This window comes from Dipodomys merriami, unplaced genomic scaffold (assembly GCF_024711535.1).
Source record: "Dipodomys merriami isolate MVZ:Mamm:240054 unplaced genomic scaffold, mDipMer1.0.p SCAF_69, whole genome shotgun sequence".
Classification (NCBI taxonomy): Eukaryota; Metazoa; Chordata; class Mammalia; order Rodentia; family Heteromyidae; genus Dipodomys; species Dipodomys merriami.
In genome coordinates this window covers 618,441-634,177 of record NW_027206279.1, presented here as the reverse complement: position 1 = coordinate 634,177, position 15,737 = coordinate 618,441, and the positions used below count along the sequence as shown (strand labels likewise).

At 41.6% G+C, this 15,737-nt stretch overlaps 2 protein-coding genes and 1 pseudogene across 3 annotated transcripts in view; 1 reads left to right on the top strand and 2 right to left on the bottom strand.

Moving 5' to 3' along the window:
* Positions 1-15,737, top strand: part of LOC138816153 (olfactory receptor 4F3/4F16/4F29-like) — a 54,769-nt gene that overhangs the window by 7,332 nt on the left and 31,700 nt on the right. Inside the window, exon 2 of one of the 2 annotated variants that reach the window (XM_070005691.1) lies at positions 3,015-3,132. The exons of the other annotated variant lie outside the window; for it this stretch is intronic. The gene's annotated coding sequence lies outside the window, so the exon portion shown is untranslated. The remainder of the gene's footprint in view (positions 1-3,014; positions 3,133-15,737) is intronic. 2 annotated transcript variants of the gene reach the window in all.
* Positions 715-1,737, bottom strand: LOC138816155 (olfactory receptor 4F3/4F16/4F29-like; annotated as a pseudogene).
* Positions 14,196-15,134, bottom strand: LOC138816154 (olfactory receptor 4F15-like). Its single transcript, XM_070005694.1, has one exon. It carries the CDS (start codon positions 15,132-15,134, stop codon positions 14,196-14,198), a length of 939 nt encoding a protein of 312 aa, XP_069861795.1.

Genomic DNA, 15,737 nt, shown 5'->3' with positions numbered 1-15,737 from the left:
CCAACAAAAAAAGGAAAGAAAAGAAAAGAAAAAGAGTCTCATGGAGTTTTCTGCCTGGGCTGAGAACCACAATTCTCAGATCTCAGCCTCCTGAATAGCTAAGATTACAGGTGTGACCCGCTGGTACTTGGCTTGTTCCTGAGCTTTTTTGCTGAAGGAAGGGGTAGAAAGAAAAGAAAAGTGGAAATCAAATGATTTATCAATCAGGCAGGATATTCTATTTTATTAGATTTTCTTTGGTAGTCCAAACAGGACTCATGAAGCTTCTATTCAAAGACACATTATATATATATATATATATATATATATATATATATATATATATATGGAAAGAAAGTCCTAGGCTATCTGAGCTTGCACAAATCACACCCAAAAAGGGAAAGAATGGGTGCTAGCTGCAGAGATAGATAGGTGACCTAGTTCAATATCCCTTTATATATAACCCATTATAAATACCCTCATGAAGTACTGCAGACCTTCTTGAATGTAAGATAAATTGCTTTTAAAAACATGCAAGGGGGAGAAAATATTTCCTTTTTGAAGGACTTAAAATAAGTTTTTTTATCTTCATTATGCCTAAGAGTTTATTACATATAAATACTATTCCATAGAAATTAAAATTTGGTATTATTATAAACTTTATAAATACTTCATTTGTAACTCCATCTTTGTTTTCTGAAGGTATTTTTCTTCCCTCCCAAATAGAAGTGTATGTAATCAAATCAAGGGAGGAAAAGAAAGAATAGCCCTGAGTTTGACGTGCAGTGAACTCCCCTGCTCAGTGAGGATGTTCACAAGGTCACTTAAGAGATCTTCCTGTAACGCAGCAACTGTCTGCAGGCTCTCCTCATGGCCACCTTCATCTCTTGATTCCTGAGTATGTAGATGATAGGATTCAGAAAAGGAGTGACAAGGGCATCAAATATGGCCAGAAACTTATCCAGGTGTGTGGAGGAACTTGGCCACGTGTAGAAGAACATCAGATGGCCAAAGAACAAGATGACCACCGTGATGTGAGCTGACAGTGTGGACAGGGCCTTGGCCGAGCCGGCTGACGCCTGCTTCTGGACCGTGACTATGATGACAGCGTAGGAAGCCATCAGGATGAGGAAGGTGCCCATGGAGATGAAGCCGCTGTTGGCTGAGACCATGAGTTCCAGTCGGTGGGTGTCTGTGCAGGCGAGTTTGATGAGCCGAGGAAGGTCACAGTAAAAGCTGTCCAGCACATTAGGACCACAGAAAGGCAAATTCACTACAAAAGCCAGCTGCACCACTGAGTGCACAAGGCCCACCACCCAGGCGGCCCCTAGAAAGCAGGCACACAGCCGAGGGCTCATGATGGTCAGGTAGTGCAGGGGCTGGCAGATGGCCACGTACCGGTCAAAGGCCATGGCCATGAGCAGCACCATCTCCACACCACCAATGATGTGGATGAAGAAGACCTGAACGACGCAGCCTCTGAAGGAGATGACCTTGCGTCTTCTGAAAAGGTCGCAGATCATCTTGGGGGAAGTGACAAGACACACCCAAGTCAATGAAGGAGAGGTTGGCCAACAGGAAGTACATAGGGGAGTGCAAGTGAGGGTCCAAGGCCACCGCGAGGACAGCGAGGGCGTTCCCTGCCATGCTGGCCACATACAGCACGGAGAAGAGGAAGAGCGGCAGCTGGAGACCCCAGGAGCCGGCGAGCCCCAGGAACACAAACTCTGACACCACAGAGCGATTTGCTCCTTCCATGGGCTCTTTTGGCCGTGCTAGCTGGGAGAACAATAGAAGACATTGAGCGAGGATGGATAACAGAGGATGGATTAACAGAGAAGGAGAGGGATCTAAGTTGTGAAAGCCCGTTTTTATATCGGCATTTTTAAAACCAACCTAAAGGCCAATGGATGTATGGACAAGTGATCAATATCACTATCAGGGAAGTGTGAATTAAAACCAGCATGAAGTACATGATATTAATGAGTGTTATTAATGAGTCAGGTGGACAAGTTTGCAGTGGGTAGCAAATGAGGACAGCCTTGTTCACTGTTCTGAGAGTATAAATGAGCTCATCCCTAAGGACACTGGGCACTGAGCTCACAAGCTGTGCACCCAAGCCTGTTGCCTCGGTTTGATTCTGAAGAGAGCATCTTGCATTATTTGTCTCTAGTGTGATCTTTCTATATCTACTTCCCAAGTAGCTGAACCCCAGGAATGTGCTCACACACTCAGATTCACAACTGAGTATTTTTTTTTTTTTTGCCAGTCATGGGGCCTGAGCTCTGGGCCTGGGTGCTGTCCCTCAGCTCTTCAGCTCAAGGCTAGCACTCTACCACTTGAGCCACAGTGCCACTTCTGGCTTTTTCTGCTTATGTGGTGCTGAGGAATTGAACCCAGGGCCTCTTGCATGCAAGGCAAGCACTCTACCACTGAGCCACCTTCCCAGCCCCACAACTGAGTATTTTAATAACATGAGTGAACCTGGGGTGAAATTAAACAGACAGAGAAAGATAGTAACTTATATGTGGAATCCTAAAGAAGCCACATTCGTGGAAGCAGGGAGAACAATGGCAGATCATGTACAAAGTTGTTGGATGGGAAGATGGAATGAGAAGGCATTGGTTGAAAGGTACAAATATTCACTTAGACAGGACAACTAAATTTCTAGAGATCATCTTTGCAGCTTAGTAACCATGGTTGATAACAGTACTGTGATACATAATTAAAAATTGATGAGCATAAATCTTCAAATGTAGTCACCAAAAATTGCTGAGAGTAAATCTTCAAATGTAATCACCACCAAAAGTAGGAAAGTGTATGAATATGCTAGATCGATTTAATCATTTCACAATGTGCACACATATCAAGTTGTGCACCATAAATAACTACAGCATTTCTTTCTTAATTATAGTTTTAAAATATGCCATAGATCTAGGCCTTATGCCCACACAGAAAGCACAAGGAAAGACAGCCATGTTGTCACATTCCAGGCAGAGCTGGCTCTGGACTTTCACGTTTATCTGCTTCTCCAGGGCGATCACCGGGATTTTCCTCATGAGACGGAGGATGGTCAAGATGGAAAAGAGCAATTTAACCTCAATCTTTTGATGTTGCTCTCAAGACTAATGTATAACCTGGTTCAGGTAAAAGGTACGTCTTCCCAACAGCTGCCTCACATTTAAAGAAGACAGACCTTATTCAGACAAAGAAGAACTTCCTTCATGTCTGCCACCTCTGCACAATATTTATATCCAAGGTTCATTAAAAGTGTAGTGGAACTATGGGTCTTGCTTTATGGTATGGCATTTATTTTGTTGTCCCTGTAATTAAGTGATCTAGTGCTAGACTAACTCACCAAGCCGAAGCAGATGTCATGATCGGAGGCTGGGACAAGTGTAGCCCACAAGTGGTGCTTGGAACTAGGTGCTAGTGACCTAGAAACTTCTGTTTAATACCTTCTGTCATGTAAGGTGGGCAAATGCTGAATAAGTGTTTAGAAAATTCTCTGGAAATTAGAAATCAGAGCCAAACCCAAATATCTGATTTTGCTTTTTTTTTTTTTTTTTGGTTGTGGGGCTTGAACTTGGCCTGGGCACTGTTACTCTTTTGCTCAAGACTAGTACTCTACCACTTTGAGCCACAGCTCCACTTCTGGTTTTTTGTTTTTTGTTTTTTTGGTGGTTAATTGAGGATAAGAATCTCATGGAAGAAAACAAAAAAACAGTCTCACAGACTCTTCTGCCTGGGCTGACTTTGATCCATGATCCTCAGATCTCATCCTCCAGAGTTGCTAGGATTACAGGTATGAGCCACTGGCACCCAGTATGATTTTCCTTTCTAGCAAAGTAACAATCCACACTGTGTAAATCAATGACCAGAAATCTTAGCACAAGGCTAGTAAGCTTAATCCACTGAAAGGTCACATGTTGTATTAGAAGCATTTTTTTTAAACCTCTATGAAAGGATCTATCAAGTACATTGTGATTTTAGTTTTATTTAGGAAAGCAACATAGAAGACAGAATGTGGATTTTGGATTCCGAAACTAGGAATAATAGCATGGTTCAGTCACCTACAAATTAGTATTTGGCAAGGTAATTACACTACTTAGCCTCAGTTTATTTATCTATCGAATAGCCAAACTATGATTTCTTAATGGTGAGTTTCAGAGATAGAACAGTGATTGTAACAATTTAGTGTGTAAGTATTCTGTATGTAAGTGTGTGCTACGATTACTTTCTTTTCATTTGCTTGCCTGTACAAAATAAATGAGCCGGGCGCCTATAGCTCACTCCTGTCATCCTAGCTATTCAGGAGGCTGAGATCTGAGGATTGCGGTTCAAAGCCAGCCAGGGCAGGAAAGTCCATGAGACTCTTATCTACAGAGAACTGGAAATGGCGCTGTGGCTCAAGTGGTAGAGTGCTTGCCTTGAGCTGAAGAGCTGAGGGACAGCGCCCAGGCCCAGAGTTCAAGCCCCAGGACCTATAAAAAAAGAAAAAAAAAAAAGAATATGTAGAAGAAGGGTTGGCATTGTGAGGTAGTGTATATCAGTACCTCAGACCTAAAAGATATTTCAAAATAGACAAATTCTCTCTTATTCAGTAGTAGATCATAATATTCATATTTTAGAGATCAACTACACTTTCAAATGTAAATTAAATGTCTTTTCTATCAAATATCACTGTTTCTCTGTTTGGTTCTTGGTAGTTCACTGACTCCTCTGCTTCTCAAGTAGACTGGAATCCCTATGAAGTCAGGACTACATTTGTTTCCAGTGTACCCAACACTGGAGTCACAGCAGGTATAATTCAGCGACTAAGATAGAAAGGGGTACATTTGAATGATTAAAAACCACTACCATGAGAACATGAGTGATTACACAACTAAACAGGACAGGCAAAGACACTGCCATAGAGTTTTGACAGGGAAAACCAGAAAATGATTATTATAAAAGTAAGGAAGGATTGGAGAAAATAAATAAATAAATATTAGCTATTCAGGAGGCTGAGCTCTGGGGAACACAGTTTGTTTTTTGTTTTTGTTTTCTTGTTAGTCATGGGGCCTGAATTCTGGGCCTGGGCACTGCCCCTCAGCTCTTCAGCTCAAGGCTAGCACTCTACCACTTGAGCCATAGCACCACTTCCAACTTTTTCTGCTTATGTGGTGCTGAGGAATTAAACCCAGGGCCTCATGCATGCAAGGTGAGCACTCCACCACTGAGCCATCTTCCCAGCCCCTGGATTCTTCTAATTTAAGAACATTTCTACATTTAATCAGTGCTGTGGGAAATACAAATATTTTATTTCAAATAAATACTTCTGTTTATAAGTGAAACAAGTCAGCCCACAGCCTTCATTTTACATTTCACTAAGTTCACTATCATTTACATTAACTAATTCAATTTCTCTCTTTTCTTCAGGAAAATTACCATTTGTTGAAACTCTTAAACCTTAAGTAGAATGTACTTAGAATTCAGATATAAGTACTTTAATTACAAACCACAGAAGAAAGAAATACGATTCCTGATAATTCTAAGTATTATTTTAAACTCTTTTATATTACAGTTCAAAATAACTTCGCTTTAGAAATTCCCTGTATGGGACCTGTTGGTCTCCATATCACATTTTATTGCTGTTCAGGTATCTGTGAGACTCTTCCTTTGGCAAATTGTCAAGTTTCTTATAAAGTTGCTTACGTTTTACAGAAGATGAACTTTTTGAAAAGGCAGTGGAGAAAATATAGCCTTTGTCTTATTTTTGTGCCATCAGTTTCTTGTGCTTTTTTACAAGGCGGCAGAGGTGAGACCATTCACTTAGTCATGAAGAACACACTGATTAGTTGCAAATTACATTCAATCCATGTCTTATTTTTCTCATGTCTTATATTTCTCTAGGCATAATGTAATTCAATGTCGGTCAGTAAGCCTTTTCCAGGGTCAAGTGAGCTCTATTTTTTTTTACAGTTACTTTCCTCTGCATACTGAATGTCTTTTTCTAGATGTCTACTGTAGGCTCAGACATGCACTTCAGGAGATGACTCATGTTCAGCAACAGAATCACGTTTGAAAATAAAGCCGCTCTTCTTCTGGCTAAGTTCATTTCCACCCACCATTTTACCTGCACAGAAAGAGCAGCATCTTCACAGACTGGGATGGTGCTGAGTTCTCCAGCAGGAAATGCCGTGGGGCACAGGGATATACAAAGCTGATTATATTCACCTCAGGAGGCCAGAGAACAAGTGATATGGCAGGAAACTTGAGGGCTTGTGAGGAGTTTGTGGTTCAGGGACTTTCCCCCAGGAGAAATACTTGTTTTGGCCAGTGTGACCAATAATTTAAAAATTTATAATACAACACCAGGGAGAAAGCAAAAAAGAAGTGTAGAATTCTTTTGGTATCATTGTGCTAGTATTTGTGAATAATGATGGTTACAGCCAATTAATCTATGTGAATTGATAAATATGAACTAAAAAACTAAGTATAATCAACTCCAAAACCTAAAGTATTTTTCAAAGTATATTTATATAAAACATGAAAACATTTATGAAGCTTTCATTTTTATAAAATAATAGGGTGAATAATTATGGATATGTACTTATATTTAGCTTTACAGAAAGAAGTACATTCTACTAAATCTTCAATGAATGAAATCATATCAATTGAAAATAGATTAGAGAGATTATGTGACATTACAGGAATTTCTTGAAGTAACTGAGAAGCAAGTTTAAACTCTGTATGTTAAAGAGGTCCATAATCCTGCTGATATTAAAAAAAAAGTGAATAGCAAGACAGCATCGAGTATATTCCTCTACGTTTAAATATATATATGAATCACAATGAACTGTGATTTTTTTCAATAAGTGCTTTAGCACAATGAGCTTTGCTGTGTGTGTGTGTGTGTGTGTGTGTGTGTGTGTGTGTGTGTGTATGTGTGTGTGTGTGTGTGTGTGTGTGTGTGTGTCTGTTGGTCCTGGGCTTGAACTCTGGGTGTGAATGCTGTCCCTGAGCTTTTCTTGCTCAAGGCCTTGTGCTCTACTCTTTGGAGGTAAGAGTCTAATAGACTTTCTTGCCTGGGCTGACTTTGAACCTCAGTCTTCATATCCTCCTGAGTAGCTGGGTATCTGACTATAATGAGCTTTATAGTAAAAAACAAAATTGCATTCATGGGGCTGGGAAGATGGCTCAGTGGTAGAGTGCTTGCCTTGCATGTAAGAGGCCCTGCGTAATTAGAAGCTTTCTTACGTGGGCAAAACAACATAACGTTTTGCTTTGGAAAAGGTTAGGGTCTCAGTCAGAAGGTGGAGCAGACCTCCTCAGGTTTGGAGAGTGCTCTCATTTCAGTTGCTCTCATGGTGCATGTAAAAGAAGGATTTTCAGTACAGCAAACTAGAAACTAATGCATCCTAGCTTTACATAGAGAATCTGCCTCCATGGCTCAGTAATTACTTCCCCTCTCATCTTTTTTTTTTTTTTTGTTGGTCGTGGGGCCTGAACTCTGGGCCTGGGTACTGTCCCTCAGCTCTTCAGCTCAAGGCTAGTGCTCTACCACCACTTGAGCCTCAGCCCCACTTCCGGCTTTTTCTGCTTATGTGGTGCTGAGGAATTGAACCCAGGACCTCATGCATGCAAGGCAAGCACTCTACCACTAAGCCACCTTTCCCAGCCCCTTCCCCTCTCATCTTGTTTGACATCTTTATCACATGTGTCCAGCAGAAGACTGGCTGTGACTTGTGATTTTACTGCTGAGGATGTTTTGCGGAAGGCACACAGCAGGATCTTGCATGAGAATTTAGGCCAGAAGAAAGTGTACCAGGGGAGGAAACAGAATAGAATGTGGGATCCAGAATTGAATCGGGAACAGAAATAAACACAATGGAAAAACTGGAGAAACTTGAATAAATTCTGATTTAGTTACTAGTAAAGTTGATATCACAGTTTTTGGACAATGTACCATGAAGGTATAAAATGATAACATTAAGAGACACTAAAACTGGGTTAAAAGTATAAGAGAACTCTCTGTATCAACTTTGCAATATTGCTGCAAAGCTAAAATTATTCCAAAATAAAACCTTCATTAAAAATAGAACTAAAACCAGGCACTAGTGGCTCACACTTGTAATCCTAGCTACTCAGGAGGCTGAGATCTGAGGATCGTGGTTCAAAGCCAGCCTGGGCAGGAAAAGCCATAATAGTCATCTCTGATAAGCTACCAGAAAATCAGAAGTGGTGCTGTGGTTCAACTGGTAGAGCACTCGCCTTGAGCTGAAGAGCTCAGGGACAGTGCCCAGACCTAGAGTTCAAGCCCTACGACCAACAACAAAAACAAACCAAAAAAAACCCCTTAGAACTAGAGCTGGGTGCTGGTGGCTCATGCCTGTCTTCCTAACTACTCAGGATGCTGAGATCTGAGAATCATGGTTTGAAGCCAGACCAGTTAGGAAAGTCTCTAAGATTTTCATCTCCAATAAACTATTCAGAAAAATCCAGAAGAGGTGCTGTAGCTCAAGTGTTGGTGTTGGCCTTGAGCAACAGGAGCTTAGGACAGCATCTAGGACCAGAGGTCAAGGTCCAGCACTGGAAAAAAAATTAAAGAAGGTATGTAAAATAGGACTGAATAGATTAATTGGTGAAAATGAAGTGAAAATCATGCTTGAACGATTGTTGAAATACTGCTGTATGATAGACACAAAATACAGGTACGATAATGTGAGGCACGGGTTAAAGACCAGCCCAACAGGGATGCCAGATGTATGGGAATATTAACTGGAATGATAGAGGACAGCCAAGGGCCATAGGGCCATCAACAGGCGCACACGCTACTCATTACAACACTTCCTAAGATGGGGAAACTCTGAAGTGATTTCTAATTTATTTTAAAATTCAAAACTCTATGGAAAGGCCAGAGCAAGGCAAGAATCCCTCTCTTCACCCCTGGTGATGCGGGCGCTGGCCCTGTCAACCTTCCTGCCGGCCAGCTGCTCCCCTTCAGCCTCTCCCCGGGAGGGTGGGCGGGAGCTCGCAGGGCCGGAGGTGGAGGGGGCACTGGCCTCTTCCCTGGACCATGCTACCTCAGGCCCCTCTGCCGCGGGTCTCCCTGAGCAGACACACGGTGTCTGCAGGCAGCGCGTGCCCAGGCATTTGGGTTTCATCTGCACAACTCCTTTCTCCAAGCTTGTGAGAGTTTTTTTTCTAGACTGGGCCATTAATTTTATTTCATTCACACACAGCTCTATCAGCATAATTACCTTTTCTGCTACAGATGAGGAAACTAAGCCTAACATGTGACTAACAGATGTCCACACTGTTCATACTGGTTAGCTGAAATCCAAAGGTACTTCTTTTTTTTTTTTAAATTAAATGTTATTACAAAGGTGAGGTCCTAGGGGTTACAGTTACACGTCAGGTAAAGAGCTCATTTCTTTTTGGACAATGTCGCCCCCTTCCCTTGCTCTCTCCCAGGTTTTCCTTCCTTTCCCCACACCTACAAGTTATAGAGCTCATTTTCAACGTAGTGTCCAGTGGCTTTAAGTTCTAATAATGTTAACTTCCCCTTTATTTTCCCATCCCTAGATCTGAAAAATGTTTTGTACTGATCCATCTTAGAGTTTCTTCAAATAACTTCCTAACAATTGCCAAAGACATAAACCACATTGGAGTTTGTTAAATATCTAGCTGTCTTTTATTTGTGCATCTAGAACCAGGCAACTCCTCACTGTACAATTTGGAATGAATGCACTGAATGGAGGATGTTGGCTTTTTAAGCACAAAAGGACAAGGAAAAAAAGAACCAATGACAAAGTATGGATTAATTGCTGCAGAGTTGCTCCCTTTATTGGTTCATGCAGAGGTTTTCCTAATTATACTGGCTCTAGTTTTGTAAAACAAACAAACAACCAGCCAGACCCATTTTTCATTAGTATACGTGAGATTGTACAAGGCCAGGGTGCCACCATGACATTTCCATACATTCAGAAAATGTTCTTTGATCATGCTCACCCCAACTATTACTCTTCCCTATTTCCACTCCTCCCTCCCACTTTCCATTTCAAATTTCACTTGCTTGGCACTTGACTCCAAAAGAAATGGAGGTGGGTGTTCTCCCGGAAGGTCATCAGTCATCTTGGGAGCCGGGAGGGACAGAGCATCAAATCCATGATGGAAAGGTTGGCTAGGAGGAAGTGCATGGGGAAGTGCAGACAGAGGTCTGAGGTCACAGCCAGCAGCGAGAAGTTTCTTACCAGATGTGTCACATAGAACGCACAGGAAAAGAGGAAGCAGCTGGAGGGTCCCAGGAACTCCATCTCAGACACCACAGAGCGGCTGGCCCCATCCGTGGCCTCGACTTTCCTGCACCCTGAGGGACGAGGGTGAGGAGAAGCCCTCATTTAGGGCCTGCAGTGCCCGTCTTGGTAAAACCATGTGCAAACGTCGTCAGGAGGCTAAAGACTGCACTGTTCCTTCAGAGACAGCTTTAGTCATAAAGCAGCTCCTGTCCTCTGTTCCATATCTGATTGCCAGAATGTACTATACAGAACAGCTCTTGCATGCATGTGGAGGGGGCCTCAGTTGTATTTAAAGTATGACTTTATAGTCCTGCTCATAGGTGATGGCTCTGCGAAAGGCTTCGGATATAACTTTATACAATCATTAGTTAATGTTAATATTAATTAAACATGCAATTATTGATATATAATTATATGGCATTATATACATTCTTTATATAAAGATACTTAACCTCATTGATAATTAAGTAGATCCATTCTGCAACCACAAATACTACCTTTTTTGGCAGACATTTAAACATTTGACAAAAACCTAGGGTTTAAAGGGGAAATGGAGTAACAGGCAGTCTTATACCTGGTAGTCAAAATGTAAAGTGATATTTTTCCAATTTAACAATGCTCCTGAACTTTTACATGCTCATATGGTTTGACCTAACTCTTGAACTTCTCAAGAAAAATCCCTGAATGTGTGTTTGTGCCTGTAAATACAGTGGACAAAGAATTAGCATGTTCTTGTTATTTTTGTACAAGTATTGATTTTTAAGAGCAATAACCAATATTAACCTCAATATATATACTAGGAGACTAGGTGGATATCTTAGAATCAAATAGAAGGCTATTTAAAGAACTTATTTTAGATATCTTCCATGGAATACTATGCAGCTATATCTGAGATGGGTATCTATCTATCTATCATTATCATCATCTTGCACTTAGGATAGGTAGGGGAGAAATTGACACCTCTTATTTTTTCAAATCTCTGAATTTCAGTTTAAAAACAAAATTAGACAAAATAACAGAAAATGCCTTAGATCTACACTAATAACAATCGTGCTTAGGGAGTGGTGAGAACAACAGAGAAAGCCTTTCACTTGGTGCTCTTACTGTCTTAAAATGTTTCAGTGAGGGTCTGGAAAACCACATGGTTTGTATTTCCAGAGCATCTACAGCTGTAACCATAGCCTGTCTCTCAGATGAAGACAAGGATCTGAGGTTCCCTCCCAGCAGGCTCCGTGTTTCTCCATTCCTACCCACACCTGCGCTCTAGGCCAACCTGCGTCCTCCTTCCGGAGCACACAGGAATCAAATGTCCAAGTTGATAATGGTCACTTGAGCAGAAAGAAGAGAGGCTAAGGATTCTGTGTGTAGGAAAGTGACATTTTAAAATCTTTTGCCCTCCTGCTTTTTGTATTTGTGAGAAGACACAGAATAAGAATGAATATGAGTAACTTTCTAAAAAGTGAAAACAAAGCGTATCATTTCCACGGGTAGGAAGGGAGGGCGGAAAGGAAGAGGATGGCTTCCAGTGCCGGCTCTAGACTGTCACCCACACCCATGAAAAGAGATGGCCACAGCGCAGGCAAAACATGAGAACGAGGTCTTTATCATGTTTGTGTCCCCGGCAGAGCTAGGGGAGGAACGTGAATGTTGGTGGGGAAGGACCTACTGAACGCTGTGACTGTAAGGAAATGCCCGGGGTACATGGCGGCCCGGTCCGGGCCCCCCCCCCCCCCCCCCGCCCCCTCAGTCCCCACCACTCTTAGTCAGCGTCCAGACAGGCACATGAAGCATTTTAACCAAATCCCTTTGAGGAGGTGTATGAAAACTGGCTCCGCACGACTTGAGGAGGTGGCGGTGGCATTCCCCTGTGTTGTGTCCATTGGCTATCCTTCCTACTTGGAGTTTATGAACGTGATTTGTTCTCTTCCCATTTCAAACAGATCTGCTAGTCCTAGCATGAATGCTATTTACTTTAGGGCATATAATGGTTGTGGTTATTGTCTTGATATAGGTACCACTCAAGTTAGTGATAGATTGCTGCTTTACTATTACTCATGGAAGTTCATAGGGGAGGTGAATGCTTCTATCTGGCCCTCTTCTTTTTCCCATCAGAACTTGCACCTCATTTCTTCATGTGAGAAAGTCTTGTATCTTGTTTGAACTGAAAGTATCTGAGCCTTAGCTCCTACCAATGTATTCACATTGCATTGAATCATTTTTTTTTTGTTGAGCTTTATTCCTATATCTGATATCCAGAGGTATTTCCAATAAGAGTTGGGAGTGCTGGAGTCATGTTAGTAAAAATGGTGAAGATGGCAGAAGTAATGGGTGTGGTGGTAACAGGACAAGACAATGAATGGGCTTTAGAAATCCTGGGAAAATATGGACAGAGGAGAAAGTAGCGACAGCAGTTTCAACTGGCTTTAAATAAAACAGGTAGGACAAGCAAAATAGTAAGTCTATTCTAAGTTTTGTTTGAGATGATTGCAAATTTAAGTTTTAATTTCCCAAATAAAAAGTCAGAATCAGCAGATGTGCCTCGAGTCACAAGAGTACTTAGATGGCAAGCACAAAGCCTGGAATCCAACCTCAGCACTGCCAAACAAAAACAACAGACAACAGAAAAAGAGATGTAAGCAGGGTTTATTACACAAGAAAATGAACATTTTCATAGATAACCCTCAGCTAATGGTAATTTTATCAAAAAGAAAGCTCTCTGACCTGGTTAAGTTAAAGTCAACTCCTATGTTTAACGAAGTAAATAAAGTAAGAAGAAAGTTACTTTCAAAAGTAAGTTAACTTCCTAAAAGAAGTCTGAAACTTGTTAATACTACAAGAAAGATTTATTGTAAAAACTTGTGAAAAATTACAAACCTACAGGGAGATAATTATGTTTATATGATTTTTAAAAAATTTTAAAAAGATTTTTCAAAATAAGAATAGTTATTAGTGTAATATTACTACAGTTATTCGTTTATGAATCAACTTGGATTGTAAATTGGAAAGGTATTTTCTCTGGCTCATTTTTATTGGTGCCCAAATTCATCATGGAGAACATGATTATGGATAGAAACATAAAAAGAAATTCTGGAATATTCACATATAAATTTCTTAAAATTTACTGCATATAATTGCTAGGTCTTGCTAGAAATAATAAAAGTGACTGAATCCCTTTAGAGTATTCTTTCAAGTAGGAAGCAATATATGCAGAGGGAATTTAACTGTGGACTTAAAAATAAATGTCATACAAGGCCATAGATGATAGGGGACAAGTGATGGTGTAGCAGTGAAGTTATGGAGTAGCTAGGGTCTCATCCAAAGGACTTATTACTGGGCTGCAATAAAGTTCCCTCAAATTCCAGTTCTACTATTCCACAGCCCTAAAAACCCATCAACAATTTCCTAAGTCGTCAAAAGATAGAGGAAGCAAGCGATGCTCATGGAAGAGGGTAGCACTATCAGGACAATTTCAGTCAATATGGACGTTTGTAAGGTAGTTTGAGAAAAGGGCATTAATCTTCCCATTCAAAGCAGAGAAATTACAATGGTGAACAGAAGTAAAATATTAATCTCTGACAATAAATTACTGAATATGTTCTGTTTGGCACCTATTAAGGAATTATGAATATTAGAAGTGGTGGATTTAAGGTGAAAATTACTTTTCATTGCATGGTAATAGGAAGACCAAAGAGCAGAAAGCATTTCTTAATTTATTTTTAAAATTGTCACAGCAAAATACTGCATATGTTATCATCTGTTGAACACCTCACACAAGATCTGAAACATGAGAGGGTCCAGTGTTAGCATCTCTCATCAATATTGATTAGGATACCAGAGATAGGAAACATGGTAAATGTCAGACACCAGAATTTCAGAGTTTGTTTTCCATCTTCCTAAGAGTACACGGTTTCATCTTTGTTTATCTTTAAAGTGTCAGGACATCTTTCTGTAACCCCAAAGCTGATAGCAAAGCTTCCACATTGCCATTTTCATTTCCTTGTTTCTCAAACTATAGATAACAGGATTCAGAAAAGGAGTGAGAATGGCATCAAAGAGAGCCAGGAACTTGTCCAGGCTTGATGAAGGGAAGGGCCAGGTGTAAAAGAAGATTAATGGTCCAAAGAAGAGAACAACCACAGTTACATGTGCTGACAGCGTGGACAGGGCCTTGGATAAGCCTGCGGAGGAGTGTTTCCACACAGTGACCAGAATGAAGATGTAAGACGCGACCAGCACAAGGAAGGACCCCACTGAGATCAGCCCACTGTTGGCAGTGACCATGAACTCCAGGCCATTCGTCTCTGTGCAAGCAAGTTTGATGAGCTGAGGGAGGTCACAGTAAAAGCTGTTCAGTACGTTAGGGCCGCAGAAGGGCAAGTGGACAACGAAAGCCACCTGGACCACAGAGTGGATGAGACCCAGGATCCAGGCTGTGGCCAGGATTATGATGCACACTCGCGGGCTCATGATGGTCAGGTAGTGCAGGGGCCGGCAGATGGCCAGGTACCGATCAAAGGCCATGGCCATGAGCAGCACCATCTCCGTGCCTCCAATAGCATGGATGAAGAAGATCTGCGCTATGCAACCGCCAAAAGAGATGGTTTTGTGTTTTCTAAAGAGGTCATAAATCATCTTGGGGGCTGCCACAGAACAAACGCCCAGATCCAGAAATGAGAGATTGGCCAGCAGGAAGTACATGGCGGAGTGGAGGTTGGAGTCAGCAGTCACAGAGAACATAATGAGGAGGTTTCCCATCACACTTGCCATGTAGAACACAGAAGAAAAGAGGAAAAGCAGCAGTTGGACGCCCCACAAATTGGAGAGCCCCAGGAACACAAACTCAGATACCACAGAGTGGTTGCCTCTGTCCATTGTGCTGGAGGTCAGTGCTGTCTCTGACATTTCCTGAAAAGGACAGCAAGAGAAAATCAAGTTCTGGGGAATAACTAACAACAGGACTTCAAATTATAAAGAAGAAATACTGCCTTTTTCACAGAGCCAAAATACTTATACACACTTTACACTGAGTTGCAGAAAATGGACATTAATGCAGCATCACAAGGCACCGCTTCTAACTGCTCAAAATCCCTTAGGACCTCCAGTGTAGGAACCAAAAGATCTGGAAAAACAAATGGCGATTCAGAAGGAAGTTTGGAGGACCAGGAACTCACTGGAGAATCATGAGGAAAAAGGAAATGAAAAATAATGCAGTTTGTTTCCCAAAACACAGGCAATCTCTCTCTCCCTCTCTATTTCCCCCTCTCCCCCTCTCCCCCTCCCCCCTCTCTCCCTTCCCCCCTTTCTACATCTCCCCCTTCTCTTCACCCCTCTCTCCCCCTCTCCCCCTCTCCCACTCTCTCCTTTCCCCCCTTTCTACATCTCCCCCTCTCCCTCTCTGTCTCTCAATTGCTTTTATTTGTTGACGGTACTGAGGTTGGTCTAAGGGCCTTGGGCTTTCTTGCTGGTGCTCTACTG

Coding starts and splice junctions, on each gene's coding strand:
- LOC138816154 (XM_070005694.1), bottom strand. CDS start 15,134: ATGGACAGAGGCAACCACTCTGTGGTATCTGAGTTTGTGTTCCTGGGG.